Source organism: Suncus etruscus, chromosome 17 (genome assembly GCF_024139225.1).
Source record: "Suncus etruscus isolate mSunEtr1 chromosome 17, mSunEtr1.pri.cur, whole genome shotgun sequence".
In the NCBI taxonomy this organism is placed as follows: domain Eukaryota; kingdom Metazoa; phylum Chordata; class Mammalia; order Eulipotyphla; family Soricidae; genus Suncus; species Suncus etruscus.
In genome coordinates, this window is record NC_064864.1 from 18,677,522 (window position 1) to 18,696,448 (window position 18,927).

General features: G+C 37.7%; 1 protein-coding gene across 1 annotated transcript in view; it reads right to left on the reverse strand.

Moving 5' to 3' along the window:
- Positions 1 to 200: 200 nt before the first annotated feature.
- The window catches only part of ANKRD22 (ankyrin repeat domain 22), a 105,904-nt gene continuing 87,177 nt past the window's right edge, over positions 201 to 18,927 (reverse strand). Inside the window, exons 3-7 of the mRNA XM_049764568.1 lie at positions 9,450 to 9,641; positions 5,248 to 5,355; positions 1,770 to 1,847; positions 715 to 813; positions 201 to 321 (exon numbers count right to left, since the gene is read on the reverse strand). Of these exons, the coding sequence (XP_049620525.1) occupies positions 244 to 321; positions 715 to 813; positions 1,770 to 1,847; positions 5,248 to 5,355; positions 9,450 to 9,641 (555 nt within the window). The 3' untranslated portion in view covers positions 201 to 243. The remainder of the gene's footprint in view (positions 322 to 714; positions 814 to 1,769; positions 1,848 to 5,247; positions 5,356 to 9,449; positions 9,642 to 18,927) is intronic.

Consider the following 18,927-nt stretch of genomic DNA (forward strand, 5'->3'; position numbering starts at 1 on the left):
TACTATTTGGACTAAAGTGGAAAAACCAGTGGCATTAGTGTTTTCCTTAAGTTTATGAGTCTGGTGAACTTTGTTCCAGCAAAAAATATTCTTGAATGCAAAATTTTTCAAAAACATTGTCCACAGTAAATATATCCATTAAATTGTGGCACCTATTTTGAGTGGCCAGTCGACCTATGGTCCAATGTAGAGATAAAATCCTGTCATAGAGCTTTTTCTACATCTCTGGAGGAGTCACAAGAATCATGATGCTTTCCTTAACATTAGTTCAATCTGAGAAAATTTTAATCTTCGTGCAATATCCAGGGAACTCTCACCATCCTGAGGAGAAAAGGGAATTGAGGTTATTTATATCCAATAGAGGCAAAGGGCTATGCAAAAGATACAGAAACTTTTTAGATTGATTGTCAAATTTAGACTGTAAAACTTGAGTTTGAAATGTCATTTAATTCTTGTACCAGAACCAAATTTAATTCAGTTTCATGAACTCTGAACCATGGTCCTGTTCATGGGAGTTCACCCCCATCATAAATGAATGATACACCTTAAAAATGACATTATTTAGTTCTCAAAGTAATAAGACAACTTAATTTCTCATAAATATGACAAATTTTGCTGTGAACAATACCAGTCACAGCCAATGTAATTTAATACAATATCAAAGTTAGGATATTATGTTCCTGGGTATGTTAGACCATAAACCATTCATCTTACCATATTCTTTATCATGGGATCTGCATGGGCCTCCAAAAGTATAGGGATAAGAGTCTGATTTTTCATTTCGCACGCATAATGTAAGGCAGTGCATCCATACTGAAATACAAAGTACAATATTGCAATTTGTCAATTCCTTCACACACTGTAGTATGCAGTTTCTCCAGCAAATATTTCCACATTTTATAGTGTAAAATTAAGAAAAAATTCAGCAAACTATCGGTGTACAGGTGTATTTCTTATATTTAGAAAGGAGTACAGCAGGAGACACACTTACATTGCATAAAGTTAACCCAAGTTCAATCTCCACCCCCACATAGTCCCTTAGCACCAGTAGGAGTAATCCCTGAGAAAATAACCTGGAATAAGCCCTAAACATTTCTGGTGTGGCCCAAGAACCAACCAAACTAACTGTGCGTTACTTATTTTTTCTATAAAACTACAGTTGCCTTCCTTTTGAATATGTTTTGTATTGAGGAGCCAGAGAAATAACACAGCAGTAGGGCATTTGCCTTGCATGAGGCCGACCTAAGATGGACCTGGATTCAATACCCAGCATCTCGTATGGTCCCCTGAGCCTGCAGGAGCAATTACTGAGTGCAGATCCAGGAGTAACCCCTGAGCACCACCGCGTGTGAACCCCCAAAACAGTTTTATATTGAAATGCAACTAATAAAAAGTTACTCTCTTTACATTTGTGGCTTTATTTGGGGGTTCTCTATTTCATTGATCTGCGTGTCTATTTTTTGTTGTTGTTGTTGTTAGGGATCTTACCTTGCTATACTCAAGGCTTATTCCTGGCTCTGTGTAAAAGTAGATTCACCAATTTCTTCATCTTAACTACTGAAACTGTGTTTTTCCTAGTGGCCTATAACCAATCAGGATATTATTGCCATGAGCTTAGAGGCAAACTATAAATTCAAAATTTCCTAGCTGCCAGTAAACAAAAGAAAACTAAAGGTGTTCAGAAAATCAAGCAACTTGAGGGAGGACGAGGCGAGTCTAACAATGCCCTTTTATGTACCATTTTTAAATTGTCAAAGAATTAAACTTACACAGTCTGCAGCATTAACTTCAACACCAGCTTCAAGTAACATCCGTGTAAGCGTCTCATTCTGCTTCGTCTTTGATACCTGTCAGAGCCAGCAATTACCAAATAGGCTATTGACAGATCCTTTCTGTATTTGATGCCTGGACTCTTTTTAGTCAGTAGGCTTCATCTTTTATTGTTTCTTTGTTTTGTTTTTGGGCCATACCAACTGGTATGGTAGCAACTGGGCGTTGCTCAGTTGTTACTCCTGGCTGTCTGCTCAGAAATAGCTCCTGGCAGGCACGGGGGACCATATGGGACACCGGGATTCGAACCAACCACCTTTGGTCCAGGATTGGCTGCTTGCAAGGCAAACGCCGCTGAGCTATCTCTCCGGGCCCAGTAGGCTTCATCTTGATCCCCAAAACTAACCTGCAAATTCCTTAAAATTCTCCTCTTTCACCTACTTCAATATAAAGTTGTTCTCAGAATTCTGCCCAGTAATAAAAGCATCAGTCCCTAAAAACTTGTTAGGAATGAAAATTGTAGAATCTAGGTACCTCCCCGATCTTGCTGAGAATAAGGGTCTTGTGGCCTGTCTTTTCCAAATAAAGATATCATGTGTATATATATATATATACACAATATATATACAATATCTTTATTTTATTGTATATATATATGCATTCATTAATAAAATCTTTAATGCATGCATTAAAAACCTACCTATTTTCTGCAGACAAAAAAATCTCTCTTCAACTTTGCCTACAAAGCCATTCGTGGCCCCTGTATTCTTGCTTCATACCCCTTGTCTCACCTGTTCTACAATAACAAATGTTTATTCACTATTCATTCTAACCAGACTCTCCTATGCAGATTATGCACTCAGCTCTCTGAATAAGATTTACATCCAAAATCTAAAAAACTAAGAAGATTTTGAGAATTCTATATAAAGAATTGACTCCTTCAGTGTACAAAATCTCTTCTTGATACAGGAAGATGTTTGAGTAAGATAACTGCTCAGACATTTATTTCTGCCTGGAATCCTTCCTTCCTTTCTTGCTTGGTAAAGGCACCATCCTCAGGCTTTTCTCTAGGAGTCATTCCTCATCCACATGGCATGCTTATATTCCTCTCCTGTGAGATTTCATAAGAGCTACTGGTTCCTTGCATCACCTGCCTATTCATCATGTCACAAATGTTTTTGTTATTTGCTGTATTATTCTTTATCCACCATCTATAGCAATTAGGAGGACCAGAACTATAGTCATCTGTGGCATCATGGGAGCCTGGCTCTACATTCAGAATGGTGGCAAATAATAGATCTACACTAAATATGTATTTCTTTTTTGAGCAAATTACATAAACTAGACTTTTGGAAAATGACTGTTTTCTGCTCAGCCACCCAATAATTTGGACAATTTTCCTGTTGGAGTGTATTTCCAATCTCCATTGTTCAGGGAACACTGAACTTTCTGTTCCCTAGAGTCACATCTGAACTTAGCCTCTTTATCATTAAGAACAATTGGCATCTCTCCTGTGACTTACTCCTATGCCAAAGTCTATGTGGCCTCTCTCTTCCTACCCTTTCAGGATCTCTTTTCCTATAGTTTCCTTTCATGTGTGTCAACTTTTATGTAAGCAAATATAGGCCAATGATAAGAAAATATATAGGTCCTGTTAATAATAGGATGTTTGTGCATTCAGAATTGGGATATTTAGGCATCCAAATTCCAAACAAATTTAAGTCATAGAAAGCAAGGTTTTGTGGCCCCAAATTCTGATTAAACCCTGTTAATCACAGTTATGGTTATTTATTCACAATCTCTTACATAAAGACTTCTCAATAAATTCATCTTCTGCCCAGTCTCAAACTACCAATACTCTTATGGTTGGTAGTATGCAAACAATCTTTCAAGATCCTTTCAAATTTCTAAGCTAGGTCATATCTTTATCAATGAATTCTAGTTATATCTCTCTCTCTGATACAATGATCAGAATCAATGTTTTTGTACTCAATTATATTCCATAAATTCTACCACATTTCCATGTCCAAAAGATAGAGACAATGACAGACTTGGTTCTAGAGTTTATAAAAACAGTAGTCGCTAACACTCATGGTTTATTAACATATCTTTGTGAGAGGGAAGTATGCTCATTTAACTGGAATAAATGGTGTATTTGTTAAATCATCTCTCCAGCTTGACTTGTCATAAGAGATCCAGGTGATTCAAAACTCCTTGAGTCAGTGCATACCTATCATTCAATTAAAAATTATATTTCAAGCTTGGTTATCTCTTCATAACATGGTTATACTTCAACATCTTCCTGCATCAAAATGAGTTTTGTAAAATGAAGAGTCAATATTTTATACAGAATTCTCTATAAAGATCTTCTGAATTTTTCAGATTTTGGATGTAAATCTTATGCAGAGCATGTAGTCAGTTCAGAGGGCTGAGTGCACGCTATGCATAGGGAAGGCACAGGTCAATCAATCCCTGAAACGTATGATCAGTTCCCGGAGAACCATCAGGGAACTAGCTCCCAACACAGAGCCAGGAGCAGCCCCCAGCACCCCTAGGTGTGACCCCAAAACAATAACAAATCTCTAATTTGCTTAATTCACAAACAAGTAGGATTCTTAAAATTTGGAAAGATAATGCACAAAGATATCAGCAAAAAAGGAGGGCAAGGGGAACACAATTTTTTAATATTTAGGATTTTTTTTAATTTTTATTTTGATCATAGTGGCTTACATATTGTTGACAATAATATTTTAGGTACATATTTACATAAAATCAGGGGGGATTCCCATCACCAAATTGTCCTCCCTACACCTCCATTTCTGTCCTACCTCCCATTTCCTTTTCCCTCACCCCAGGGCGGCTAGAATATGTGGACCCCTCTGTATCCAACCCACTACTTAGTAGTCTTGCACCTGTTTGGTCTTGATGCCTCCCTTATTTACCCCTCTAACTGGAGGCAGGACTAGCTAGTTCAAGTTGCGTGGTTTTGTTTGAAAAAGAGAAAAGTGATAAACTGGGGTAAGACTCTAATACCCCGAAAATGGGCGGAGTCCTTCTAAAGGCTCTTATCATCAATTTGGGAGATGGAGAAAAAGAAGGTGAAACACTCCACTAGTACCAAAAGAAATATCAAATATCCAGTGAGGGCTCCAGCTATATCGATAAGCACCTCAAAAAAAAAAAAAAAGGATTTTTGTGCTTCTTTCCCATCTTAATCAAATTTAATGACTTGTTTTTCTAAATAAATGCTGCACAGACTGTTTTACCTTTACTAATTTATTTTACTATGACTGACTTGTTTTGTTACCTTCTATGTGTACTTCAATCTTAGCATTACATGTATTTTTGAAAATGTCACCTAAGCCTTCCTAAAGTTAATTTTTTTCATTATTTATTTGTAACTTACTCATCTAACAAGTTGAGCTTTTCTATTGATTCCTACTCATTGTTTATGATGCTCAGAAGTATGGAACTCACCATGAGGAAATACCCAATAAGCAGAACAGGCATTAAAAGGATAATAAGTAGATAATCAAAGAAGTTAAATCTTTTCTTGACTGCATAATGCAAACAGGTTCTTCCTTTCTGAAAATTAAGACAAGAATTCTTTATTAATAAAATATTTGTTTTCAATGTTATGATTTCAGATTACCATATCAAAAAGTTTACACTTTTAATAAAATTAAATATTTATGTACCCATAATACTTCTCCCTGTGGAGTAGTTCAGAATTAATAGGCCTAGGTTCCCAGTGATCAAAATATTTAATATAGTTCAATATAAGGAAAAGTCTAGGGTAGGGGGTAAGGGAAGAGGTACTGGATAGAAGACTTTAGGGAATAGTTGCATGCTTGCCTTGCATGTGGCCAAACCTGGTTTAATTTGACGTACTGTGAAGTCCCCTGAATACCACCAGGAGTAATCTATAGAGCTGAGAGTAGCTCTCCAGGAAAAAGACAAAAGAAAGAACACAGAGGTAAAAGATACAGTTTAAAAGTCATCAAAAGGTGAATCCTCAGTCATTTAGTGTTTAAAAATAATGCATTGATATATGAACATAAGACTTTGAATATGAAAAGCTACAGTCACCCCTCAATCATTTCTGATGTACTATTATTCATTCTGTGGTTGGTTTATAGAAAAGCTTAACCAGTTTGCAATTATTTTTAAGTTCCTACATGAACAGTGCTAGGTGAATGGAAAGACCTCTATTGAATTCTCTAAATATGTAAATGTTTATCATGCGTATGGTTAAACTCTGAAATATAGTGAAAGTGTGGAAACTCAGGACCTGATGATAAGGTAAAGGTTGACAAAACATTCATACAGTTGAGGCTATTGAAGTACTAACCTAATCCATGAGAGAAGAAGTCAAAGAGAAGTGACAGAAAAAAGAAATTTTCACTGTGGAAAAGCACCATTCTTAAATCAGCATACTTTTGGACTTTTAAATACTAAAATAGATACATCTTTAAATAAAGTTAAAAATTAGACAAGCATATAATGATAGAATTTCATTTAATATCATCCATTAGCAAAGAGACTAGATTTTTTTCCCACTGCCTTTGAACCACACATTCATCCTCACACATTCTTTTAAGAGCCTAGATTTTGTTTCTGATATGTAGGCTGTGTTATTTTTAGTCTCATTTTATTTTAGAAATATTGCAGTATAAGTTTTCTGAACACGTTTGTAGTATTTTAAAATATAGGATCTTAATTATTTGAAGTAACATCTTGCGTTTTTCAATTAACATTTAAAATTTGTGTGTGTTCCATGGTATTTAATATATCTTACTGCAAATATTGTATGATTTTCTTTTTTATGGTGAGCATAACACACATTTATATTATATTATATTATATTATCAGTTATATAAGATATAATACTATATAAAACATTTATTTATATATAAATATTTATGTGTTTAAATATAAATTATATATTATATGTCATATATAATATTCAGAATATTATTTATGATCACTACTACCATTATAGAATTACATATATACAAGTGTTTATAATTTGTAAAAAAATTGTGCTCATTGTAATAATCGTACAAACATATTGAAGAGCAATATGACAGACTACAAGCAAATGACTGAATTAATTGTTATGCCAGTTTTGGAGAATTTATCATGAACAGATTACCCTGAGGAAATTATTTCCTTGGGATTCTAAAATAAAAGAACAGGCAGAAAAAATCAGCTAACACGTAAAATATAAACAAATCAACAAACGTCCAAGCAAATAAGAAAGTCTGTTACATCTTCAATTTAGTTAATTAAACCCAGCTCATTGACTGTTCAGACATTTTTCCTGTTCATTTCATAAATCACACTTACCGAATATTCTCTTTCATAAACCTCCATCAACATTTCTAAATTTGTCCTTGTCATAAATTCTAAAAGTATAAGTTTGGTGTTAGGGGTCCTCATATTTTCATGTTGTTCTAACAAATATATCCCAATAAGATGAGTTTAACTTCCTCCCTGTCCACATTTAGTTTTCCTTTTCTAATACTTCTTCACTTAACAATTAGAAATAAAATATCTTTGTGTTTTAATCTCATTTGCTTTTCATAACATTACTCTTCTCCTTAGGTGTTTGAATCACCAAGAGACCATTTTGATTGGTTGATTTTTAAGGTGCTTGTTTGGTACCTCTGAAAATAACTCATAGACATAAATGAGAAAGCATGACTTAAATGATTCATGTATAAAAACTAGAACAGAAAAAAGGAGAAAAGAATAAGTGCTTTACTAACAATAACCTTTTTTTTTTTATAGAAAATGCAAACCAAACACTTATTTACAGAACATTTCTCTAAAATTAAAATATCTACTAATGCTCTTTCCCTTATTCTCATGATACTGAAGAATAATCCAGCAGGCTGAGTCAAGCATTTTTGCAAAATAGTTACAAGGGTGTCAACTCAGTTCTTTCCCTGTGCTCAAGCACCCCCTTCTCTCCACATCCTATGAGTACATATCTTGAAAGCAGACAAGACCCAGAGACACTTGTCTTCACACTTGTCTTCAGGTCCTCTGTGCCTTCAAGGGAGCATGTGATGTCCTGCTAAACTGTGGGACTCAGCAAAGAATTGCTTTGTGACTTAATCCAAAAGAAAGAAAATAATCGGGACAAGCAAGAAAGTCTAGTAGTGCCACATTTTTCTAATAGTACACTACTACCCCCAAATGTTCACTGTTCTTTAATTTATCAGGGGGCAAGTAGCACTGCTTCTCTCATAGAATGTACATGAGTAAAGGTCACTCAAATAATGACAGTGTTCAGTGGATTGTAAATATTTCCTTTCTAATGAGGCAGAACTGGTTTTCCAAGGGGATTCTGAAATCATGTTCATGACAGTTTCCATATATTCTACTGCTCTTGCTTGATTCTGTGTCAGCTAACATGGCATCTTTAAATGTATTCTTTGTGCCTTTCTTTGTGTCTGTTGCCTAAAGTTGCCTCTGGTTCATGCATTTGCTTGTCTTCAGCAAGAGTCTCAGCAGCAATTCAACCTTCTATTCTAGAATATTCTAGAGATCAGAAAATTATAACAATGGCAATGAGTGAGGGAAATAGAAAGCCTGTCTTGAATACACGTGCGGGGGGCATTGGTGATGGGAATGTTGCACTGGTGAAGGGGGTATTCTTTTATGACTGATATCCAACTACAATCATGTTTGTAATCATGGTGTTTAAATAAAGAGATTGTTTTAAAAGAATTCTAGCACTGAAAAAAGAAAATTAGCATAAAGGATAAAAATGTAGCTTATAGAAGCTGGAGAGATAGCACGGAAGTAGGGCATTTGCATTGCATGCAGAAGGAATGATGGTTCGAATCCCGGCATTAAATGGTTCCCCCAGCCTTCCAGGAGTGATTTCTGAGCATAGAGCCAGGAGTAACCCCTAAGCGTTGCTGGGTGTGACCCCCCCCCAAATATAGCTTATAAATAGCACCACAAAGTCAATATTTTTCCCAAGAAATATTCTCTGTTTAAATCTAAGGACAAAAGTAAATGTCAGAGAGAGAGAGAGAGAGAGAAGAAGAAGAAGAAGAAGAAGAAGAAGAAGAAGAAGAAGAAGAAGAAGAAGAAGAAGAAGAAGAAGAAGAAGAAGAAGAAGGAGGAGGAGGAGGAGGAGGAGGAGGAGGAGGAGGAGGAGGAGGAGGAGGAGGAGGAGGAGGAAGAGGAGGAGGAGGAGGGAAGAAAGGAAGGAAGGAAGAGGAAGAGAAAGAAAGAAAGAAAGAAAGAAAGAAAGAAAGAAAGAAAGAAAGAAAGAAAGAAAGAAAGAAAGAAAGAAAGAAAGAAAGAAAGAAAGAAAGAGAAAGAAAGAAAGAAAGAAAGAAAGAAAGAAAGAAAGAAAGAAAGAAAGAAAGAAAGAAAGAAAGAAAGAAAGAAAGAAAGAAAGAAAGAAAGAAAGAAGAAAGAAAGATCCCTGTTGGTTGAGTTGTTGATTTTTTTCTCTGTCTCATAAAAATTTTTTTCTATAGTCTCAATGTATGTCAGTCTCTCAAAACAAAACAAACAAACAAAAAAACTAATACTGCCAATATTAGCAGAAATAAGAAAATTCCATCTGCTGCTTCCATCAACAGAAGGAGAAAGAAATGATGATCATGGTTAACTCTCTCTCCACTTATGTATCAAGGTTGTCAGGGTCTTACCTGGTTTGTGAGGTTTACATCCACATTATTTCTTAAAAGGAAGGAGACAATTCTCAGGTGCCCTTTCCTGCAGGCACAAATCAAGGGAGTATCTCCATTGAAGTTGTCTTGAACATTGAGATATTTAATGTCTTTCCTCACCCACTGCCATACTTGACCCAAGTCATTCTGATAGGCTGCCTGGCAGATGGGCTGCATGGAGAGAGACAAAAAGCAGATTTTTTTAATACATGCAATAGTAAACCACAAAAGGAGAAAAAAAAATTCCATCACCTAGCAACTTAAAGTTCAAGTATTTCCACATTGTAATATGCTGCTTTATACAATAGAATAAAATTTTGGTCTCAATTATGCCCAATATTAAGTCTAGAACAAGCATTTTTCCCTGCTGCTTTATACAATAGAATAAATGTTTGGTCTCAATTATGCCTAATCTTAAATCTAGAACAAGTTTTTTTTTGTTTTTTGTTTTTTGTTTTTTTCTGAGACAAAGCATATGCATCTTTCAATTGCCTGGCACAGAGAAAGGAACAAAAAAATGGGTCTGTGGATCATGCGGTGAGGACATGGTGAGCATTGTCAGGACATCATATGTGTTCATGGATAGTTGGGCCATATAAAAACAAGATGGAAGTGAAGATAATAGACCTAACTGGAGCCAGAGCAATAGTCCAGCGGCTAGTGCATTTGCCTTGCACAAGGTTGACCCAGGTTCCATCCCATATGGTTCCTCAAGCCCACCAGAAGTAATTTCTGAATGTAGAGGCAGGAGTAACCCCTGAGCACCACTAGGTATCCCTCCCCATAAAAATAGAATTGCCTAAGGAGTTTAGAGCAGTAGTAGGTGGTACTTTTTTGTCCCCTGCCTCAAAGAAATTCAGCACAATAGAAAAGATCTGTCTTAGATAATATACAAATAAAAAATTGTCATCAATTGAAAATTAAATGCTTTTCATTTTAGAAAATAATATAAGCAGGTCAGTGTAATAGTATAGTGCTTAGGGCATTGCTTTACAAGAAGCTGACCTAGATTCTGTCTCTGGCACTGCAAATAGTTCCCCAAGGCCACTCGACTGATAATTTAGCACAGAATTAGGAATAAGCCCTGAAAACTACCAGGCATGGCCCAACTCTCTCTCTCTTCCTAAAAAGTCTTTATAAATAAAACAGAGAGAACAATGTTTCTCAACCTCTTTCCAGCTTTAGCTCCCTTGCCATTTCTATGTGCCCCTTCTTCTTCCAGTTGGTCCCTTGGTCTTGTGCTATCATCATCATTTATGCTATTTTTAACTGTGCCCCTCTTGGAATATTTTGAGGGGACCCTCAAGAGGGTCATATTGCTCTTGATTGATAGATGCTGGTTTAGAGCACTTGCCTTGCAAACATATGGTTGCAAATGTGATTCTGGCAGCTCAGTTGCTGGAGCCCAGCAGATCTGCTATCTGAAATCCCCAAGTGAGTCCTAGTTTCATCATAACCAGTTGTGTGTAGACACAACAGAAAAGGTCATGACACCTTGGCAAGCAACACCCAGAAAAAGAAAAAATACTAAGACTGGGATGTGACCTCAGGAAGCACTTCAGGGAGCCCCACAGTGACCTGAAGTAGGAGCAGGCCCTGTGATGAACACATATGCAAACCTGGCAAGTAAAGGCCTGCAACCCCTTGTGAGTGTCACAGTCTTAAATGAAAGGGCACTGCAGTCGGGCACATGTACAACACCTCATCATGTTAACATCTACAAAGGGAAGGGGCAGGAGCAGAAGGGGACAGAGAAATAAGTAAGATTATTTGTAATTCTTTAAAAAAATAAATTAGGGCTGGAGAGATAGCATGGAGGCAAGGCATTTGCCTTGCATGCAGAAGGACGGTGGTTCAAATCCCGACATCCCATATGGTTCCCCGAGCCTTCCAGGAACGATCTCTGAGCATAGAGCCAGGAGTAACCCCTGAGTGCTGCCAAGTGTCACCCAAAAATAAAAATAATAATAATAATAATAATAAAATAAAATAAAAGAAATCATTATAAGAACTTTTAAAGAACTTTGGGATTTCAAGCAAGACTATGCAGGCCTCATTTCCCCATGTCTCTGTTCTCCTCGCTTCTTTTTCAGTTTTATGTTTACTTCATTCCAGTTGGCCTTCAGTGCTCCCTCTGAACAAACAAACCACTTTCCCTTCATCTTTTTCTTCATGTTTTGCCTGCTAACTCATTGTTGGTGTCATAACTCAATTTTCATGCCATTCAAGTTAGTCCTGATTTCCAACACTCCATCGGTGCAGGTATCAGGAACTCTTTTCTGAGTAATGTGTAATCACATGTCTCGGGCTCCTTGGCTCAGGTGAGCTGAGAATGATCTCAGAGATGATGCTAACATAGAAACTCCATTGGACTAGAACCCATATGATTTAGTTCACCACTGTCTGCCCACAATTGAATGCGGCATTGGGAACATAGGTAGGAAAGGCAAACACTATTTGTGGAAGGATTTAAATGAGATAATTAAAATAATAAGATAAATGGCTGGAGGGAAAGTACAAATAGGTAAGGCTCTTGCTTTGCACATAGACTATTTGGGTTTGATTCCTTGCACGGCACATGGTCCCCTGAGCCCTGCCAAAATGATTTGTGAGCACAGAGTCAGTGGTTAAATCCTGAGCACAGTCAGGTGTGGCCTAAGATGTCAAAAATCAAATGAATAAAAGCAGTGAGACTAATGTTTACTATGTGGTTTATATTGATTTATGGAAGTTATTACTATTAATTGCTAAATCATATATATTTATATATTTTGGTTTTGGGGCCACACCCAGCAGGACTCAAGGGTTACTCCTGGCTCTGTACACAGAAATCACTCCTGGTAGGCTTAAGGAGCCATATGGGATGTTGTGTTTTGAACCGCAGTCAGCATGTGCAAGGCAAACACCCTAACTGCTGTGCTATCACTCTGGCCCCTTAAATTATATTTTAATTTGGTAAAAAAAAAAAAGTTTGCAGTTGCTGGAGGCTAGTGTGATGGGTTAAAGTATAAACTAGATTGCATTATAATCATGTAAAATATAAATATGCATATATACAAATGCGACTCTGAATATGTATATACATATATTCTTGTGCATATACCTATGTACATAAAAACAAAGAAATATACATAATTTATACTGAACATACATGTGCGTAGTCATACATGAAGACTAAAAAAAAAACAACTTCAAAGGTTTAGAGACTTGGGTATATCAGTTCTTCCAGCAGTGAGAAAGATGTGTGAAAAAGCTGAGGGACACATTTGCTAAACAGCTCCCAAATCTAACATAGTCATATAACACATTCCATGAGCTGCTAAAAGCAATATCTCTGAGTGAGATCCTAAAAGAAAGCCAGTTCCCTAGTGGGTTAAAAGAAAATTTCTGCACTCCAAAATGAAATGAGCATGATCAAAGGTTTCAGTCTGCAACAATTTCACAAAATACCTGCCTCTGGTTTCTCAGAAACTTTGCTGAGAGAAACTAAAACAAAAAAGCCAAAATGGGATCATTTTCTAACAAGAGTCACTTGGTGTTGGGAAGGGATTTCTCAGCACTGCTTCTGTGATATTAATACAAATATTAACATGACCTCAGTTTTTGATATTCCCTGCTTTATCTTAAATTCTAGGACATAGTTCTAATTTTTCCAAAGTGCTTTCCTGACCAAGTCAGACTAAAAACAGGTTTCCTTTATCAGTTCTTCACCTATCTTTATGTTTATCTATGAATGATAGCACATCTCTTCTTTTTTTAAGTTAATGACATATTTTTCATAGTTTATGACAAAATTTTGTTTATTTTCTTTGATTAATATCTTTATTTAATCACCAGCATTATAAACTGTTTGTAGTTGGGTTTCAGTTATTAAAAAAAAATAAAAAGAACTCCCACCTTCACCAGTGCAATCTTTCCATCTCTAATGCCCCCCAATTTTCTTCTTTACCACCCCCTGCCTGTATTCCATACAGGTACTCTATTTACCTCATTTACTACCGTTGTCATGTCTCTCTTCTCAATCTTTCACTGAGACAGAGAATGTAGTCATCAATTTGACTCAGCTCAATCAAGATTTAGCCTATTGGGATGGAGTTGGTCTGAGATCCAGAACTAAACCTGTGATTATGTTGCCAAGGAATAAATCTATTGTGTAGATACCCTACAGTGTTTTCCTCAATAATCTTTATATGTTTTGCTAATCTTCAAGGCAAAAAAAAAAATTATAGCTTAAAAAAATAGAAAAATAAAACCACTGAGCCACTGGAGCCTTATGTTGTTATTAACTCCTACTTTCCGCTAGAGGGCATCACTGTGCCATAAAAACTCTAAACTGGTCAGACCATTCCAAAAAGGAACAGTTGCTACTTAGAAACAACAAAGGGAAAGGATGCAGTCGTTTGGGGTGAAGTGGGAAATTATGAATTCTGATGTAAGTTTCTATAAGTTTCATGAACTTGGAGACTCTTTGGGTATATGGGAAACAAGTGGAAAACTTGATCATGATCATTTCTTCCTTTGTTGCTGTTGTTGTTGTTGTTGTTATTGTTGTTTTGGGGCCACACCTGGTGGCACTTAGGGTTTACTCTTGGCTATGAGTTAAGAAATTGCTCCTGGCAGGCTTGGAGGACTATATGGGATGCCGAGAAGCCAACCCAGGTTCATCTTGGGTATGCCGCATGCAAGGCAAATGCCCTACCACTGTGCTATCACTCCGGTCCCTTGATCTTAGACTCAGATCCCTACGTTACCTCCTCTGACAAAGTACTAGTTCAGATTTTCATCATTCTCCTCAAATTTACTGCAATCGACTTAGCTAGCCTTAATTATTTCCTCATTTAGCCATTCTTAAAAACATCCTCTAAAAATGGCAACAGCCTCATGCCACTTTCCTGCCCCAAACTTTCTATGGTGGTACTTGGATCAGGGTATTGTTTTCCTATAACCATACATGATTTTTCACATCTGGAAAGTTCTGTCTTTATGACATCATCTCCTGCAGAAATCTGGGTAAAATTAACAAACATCTGCCATCCTGGCTAAAAGCTTTGGCAGGCATTGTGTTGGCCATGTAGAACATTGTATCCTAGTATCCAGTATTTCCCTGACACAATGGGAATATACAAAATATATGATGATTGAGAAATTGAAGGAGCAACTAATATGAACTATTGAAAACTTCAGTTGTTTTATTTAACCACCACAATAATATTTCTCATAGTATTATTTCTATGCATTTAATACAGGTGAAAAGGAGAGTGCGTGTGTCTTTTGTTAGAAGTCATACAACACAAAAGGAACAGTACCAGGAATCAAAGCAAGCGGAATAATTGTATAATGCTATACTGTGTTACTTAACACTTTGGAAAGTTTAGGAAGCAGACTTCAAAATGTGTTCTGGTAATAGAATTATGCACCTGAGACCTTGGAAATTGCATTTGTACCCACATTAAGCTATAATTTACAGTCTCAAGATATCTGTCAGTTTTATTCACCTCATAGATTCATACTCCTCTTCTAAACTGACCTTGAATTGCAAATTAGTGTTTAGAAGGGCTGCAGGAAAAACCAGAAAAAAGAAATTTAAGGAGGAAAGGCTTCAAAGATGAGGGGATAAGAAAAATAGCACAGGATTAAAGCATTTGCCTTGAAAGGGACAGACCCATTCCTGACATAACATATGGTCCCCTGAACACCATCAGAAGAGATTCCTAAACACAAAGCCAAGATTAAGCCCTGAGAAAAAGGAAGAGGGAGGGACAGTAGGAGGGAGGGAGGGAAGGAAGGAAGGAAGGAAGGAAGAAGGAAGGAAGGAAGGAAGGAAGGAAGGAAGGAAGGAAGGAAGGAAGGAAGGAAGGAAGAAGGAAGGAAGGAAGGAAGGAAGGAAGGGAGGGAGGGAGGGAGGGAGGAAGGGAGGAAGGAAGGGAGGGAGGAGAGGGAGGGAGGAGAGGGAGGGAGGGGAGGGAGGGAAGGGAGGGAAGGGAGGGAAGGGAGGGAAGGAGGGAGGGAGGAGAGGGAGGGAGGGGAGGGAGGGAAGGGAGGGAAGGGAGGGAAGGGAGGGAAGGGAGGGAGGGAGGGAGGAGAGGGAGGGAGGGAGGGAGGAAGGAGAGGGAGGGAGGGAGGCAGGGGAGGAGGAGAGGGAGGGAGGGGAGGGAGGAGAGGGAGGGAAGGAGGGAGGGAGGGAAGGAGGGAGGGAGGAGAGGGAGGGAGGAGAGGGAGGAAGGGGAGGGAGGAGAGGGAGGGAAGGAGGGAGGGAGGAGAGGGAGGGAAGGAGGGAGGGAGGAGAGGGAGGGAGGAGAGAGAGGAGAGGGAGGGAGGGAGGGAGGGAGGAGAGGGAGGGAGGGAGGAGAGGGAGGGAAGAGAGGGAGGGAGGGAGGAGAGGGAGGGAAGAGAGGGAGGGAGGGAGGAGAGGGAGGGAGGGGAGGGAGGGAGAGAGGGAGGAGAGGGAGGGAGAGAGGGAGGAGAGGGAGGGAGAGAGGGAGGAGAGGGAGGGACGGAGGGAGGGAGGAGAGGGAGGGAGAGAGGGAGGAGAGGGAGGGACGGAGGGAGGGAGGAGAGGGAGGGAGGGAGGGAGGGAGGAGAGGGAGGAAGGAGGGGAGGGAGGAAGGAAGGGAGGGAGGGAGGGAAGAGGAAGGGAGGGAGGGAAGGAGAAAGAAAGAAAAGAAGAGAAAGAAAGGAAGAAAGAGAAACAAAAACAGAAAGAAAAAGAAATGAAAAAGAAGAACTGAAGAAAGGAAGAAAGAAAAAGAAAAATCAAAGAGAAAGAAAGAAGAGAGAAAGAAAGAAAGAAAGAAAGAAAGAAAGAAAGAAAGAAAGAAAGAAAGAAAGAAAGAAAGAGCAAGAAATAAATTAAAGAAAAAAGGAGGAAGGAAGAAAGACTTGGATTTAGTCATTATAGACCATCTAGAGAAATATTTTCATATCGTGGTAGTCCAAATACAGTTTATGAAGAATTAGAGTATGTGAAGGAAGAAGACATTAGTAGTAAATTTAGCAGTTAAAACTAAGGAATCTAATGGGCACTTTGAGGGAACACACAGAGTCCAGTCAACTGCTGCTATCTTTTTTATAGTTTACCCCCAACATATCGGTAGGCAGTGGTGTCATCAAGTGCTTATACATAAATATTCTGGAAGCAAAGGTTCTGGGTCTCAATTTCAGCTTTAGTATATAACAGTTGTGTATTTAGACAATTAGCTTAAACTCTTTGTGCTCAATTTCCTTCCCAATTTAATTATTAGAGCATTTTTATGAGGTCACAGAAAGTATTAAATATGACTAAATAGTGTTGAAGCACTAAGCTCAGAGCTTACTCATAATAAAAACTCAAATTAATGTTAGTCATGTGTATAATTATTAAAATACAGGAACCGGTGATGATAGGCTAAGGCACTTAGGAGATTCAAACATTGCTCAAAGGGAGTGAAGAGATGATAAGATAGAAAACAAAAATGGTAGCACACATCTCATTAAATAAAGTGAATGACAGTTTTCTTTCTTAAGCCAAAACAAGAAAGTAAAGATGTATGTGGGATAGAAAGGGCTTCCACTGACTGAAATTTCTGTCAAAATGTCTGAACCTTAACTTTCATGTTTTATACTAATATCTATTTAATAATTGTATGGATAATTCAAGATTTTAATGAATAGGTTATCTTACTGCAAACAATAGTAAGACAGGATAAAAAATATCCTTTTTTAGATGGGGAAAATTGAAAACAGCCATAATGAAAAGCATCTATACACTTAATAAAAGTGTAGAAAAGTTCTTGTAGCATCTTGTTGTAGAAACATACAAACCAGAGTGAGTTGAGCTTTCCATAAAGATTTATTATTTGGTTTAACAAATTTATTTTCATAAAAGACTGACAAGAACAAGGAGGGCAAAGATTAAAAAACAAGTCTGTCTATCACAGAGTAAGGATGACACATTCTTCATCATGGAATTCAAACCAAAAGAACATTGAGGAGAACCTAAAAACCTTGATTCGAAGAACTAAAAAGAGCAAAACACTGAAGCAGAGTCAGCACCTGTGACCTAGGGAAATCAATAAGTTCAAAGGTTCAAAGGACAGAGGAATCAAGTTCTGAAGACTATACATGGGACTTTGTCCAGGATCAGTTGCTACCAAATTGGGCAGTGTTTGAAACTGAGACAGAAGCCAACTAAGAATTGTGCCTACTGAGGTCTGTCCCTGTATTTCAGTAATCAAAGAAGGTGAAAATAAATCCTGAAGTATGACAGACAAAAATGAGAATAAAGGATATTCTTTATTCTTCAGCAGGCAGGGCACTTTTTTTGAACACACCCAACCCAAATTAGAGTTCCATTGCCAGCACTATATATGGTCCCCTAAGCATGATCAGGAGTGATTTTTTGTGAACAGCCAGGAGTAAGTCAAGAAAGTCACTGGGTGTGGTCCCAAAACAAAAGTGAGAAGAATGTAAAAGAGGAGGGTTTCAATAGATAACACAGAATAAGGAATTTGCCTTGCATAAGGTTAAACCCAATTTGACCCCTGCTACCACCATCCAGTGGTTCCCTGAACACTAGCAGGAGTGATCCTTGAGTGCAGTACCAGAAATTGGCCCTGAGCAGCCCTGATGTCCCACCCCTCACACCCCTATAAAAGTGGATATAAGTGCTCAAGTAAGAGATTAAACAGACTTAATGTGGTGGTCATTTAACACAAGGTTACATAAGGAGTAGAGACAGAAGCAGCGAGACCCCACAAGCTTTCAATAAAGACACTGAAGAAAAAGGATGAGATAGGGGAGAAGCAGAATAAGAGATAAAAAATAATAAATGTTTCCCTGCCTTGAACTCAACTTCACAGCTTTTATTTCTCATAAACCAACTCCAGCTGAGAGCTCCTGCATTGTTATGTAACTGCTTGAGCTGGTCTAAGTAGTCTAAAAAACTACCCAGTGTCTGTCTTGTTTCACTAAAAGAAGGTGTTTGCTGAGCAACTGAAAAAAATAAATTACAGGTCTTGAAGAAATGAGTCATTAGGAAGGCGTGGATTAATTGCACACATCAAATGAAACCTAATAGGTGTTCCTTATTACTCCCTAAATTTTTTTAATTTGAAGAGGTAGAAAATGATCTTTCTTTCTCTGAGAATACCTCTGTTAAAAGTACACAGAGTTCTTTTCCATAATCATTTTTCTTTGAAAACCAACAATCCTTCTCTCAAATGGTTATGGACTATTTTCAATAGGTGGAAGGAACACGAGCATAAAGATGGCTAAGTAATTTATCAAGTCCTCAGAGCCTGAAGCCAATTTTCACATAATCTTGCACTAAGACTTAGGAGGAATGCTCTATTACACTTTAGGGAAATAATAATAAAAATTTGGGACAAAGCTGTGCTTTTGAGAGACATTTATAATAGGACAAGCCAAGCAGCACAGACATTTTTATATGATCAAAATAATGTCAGATAGGTTTATTTTG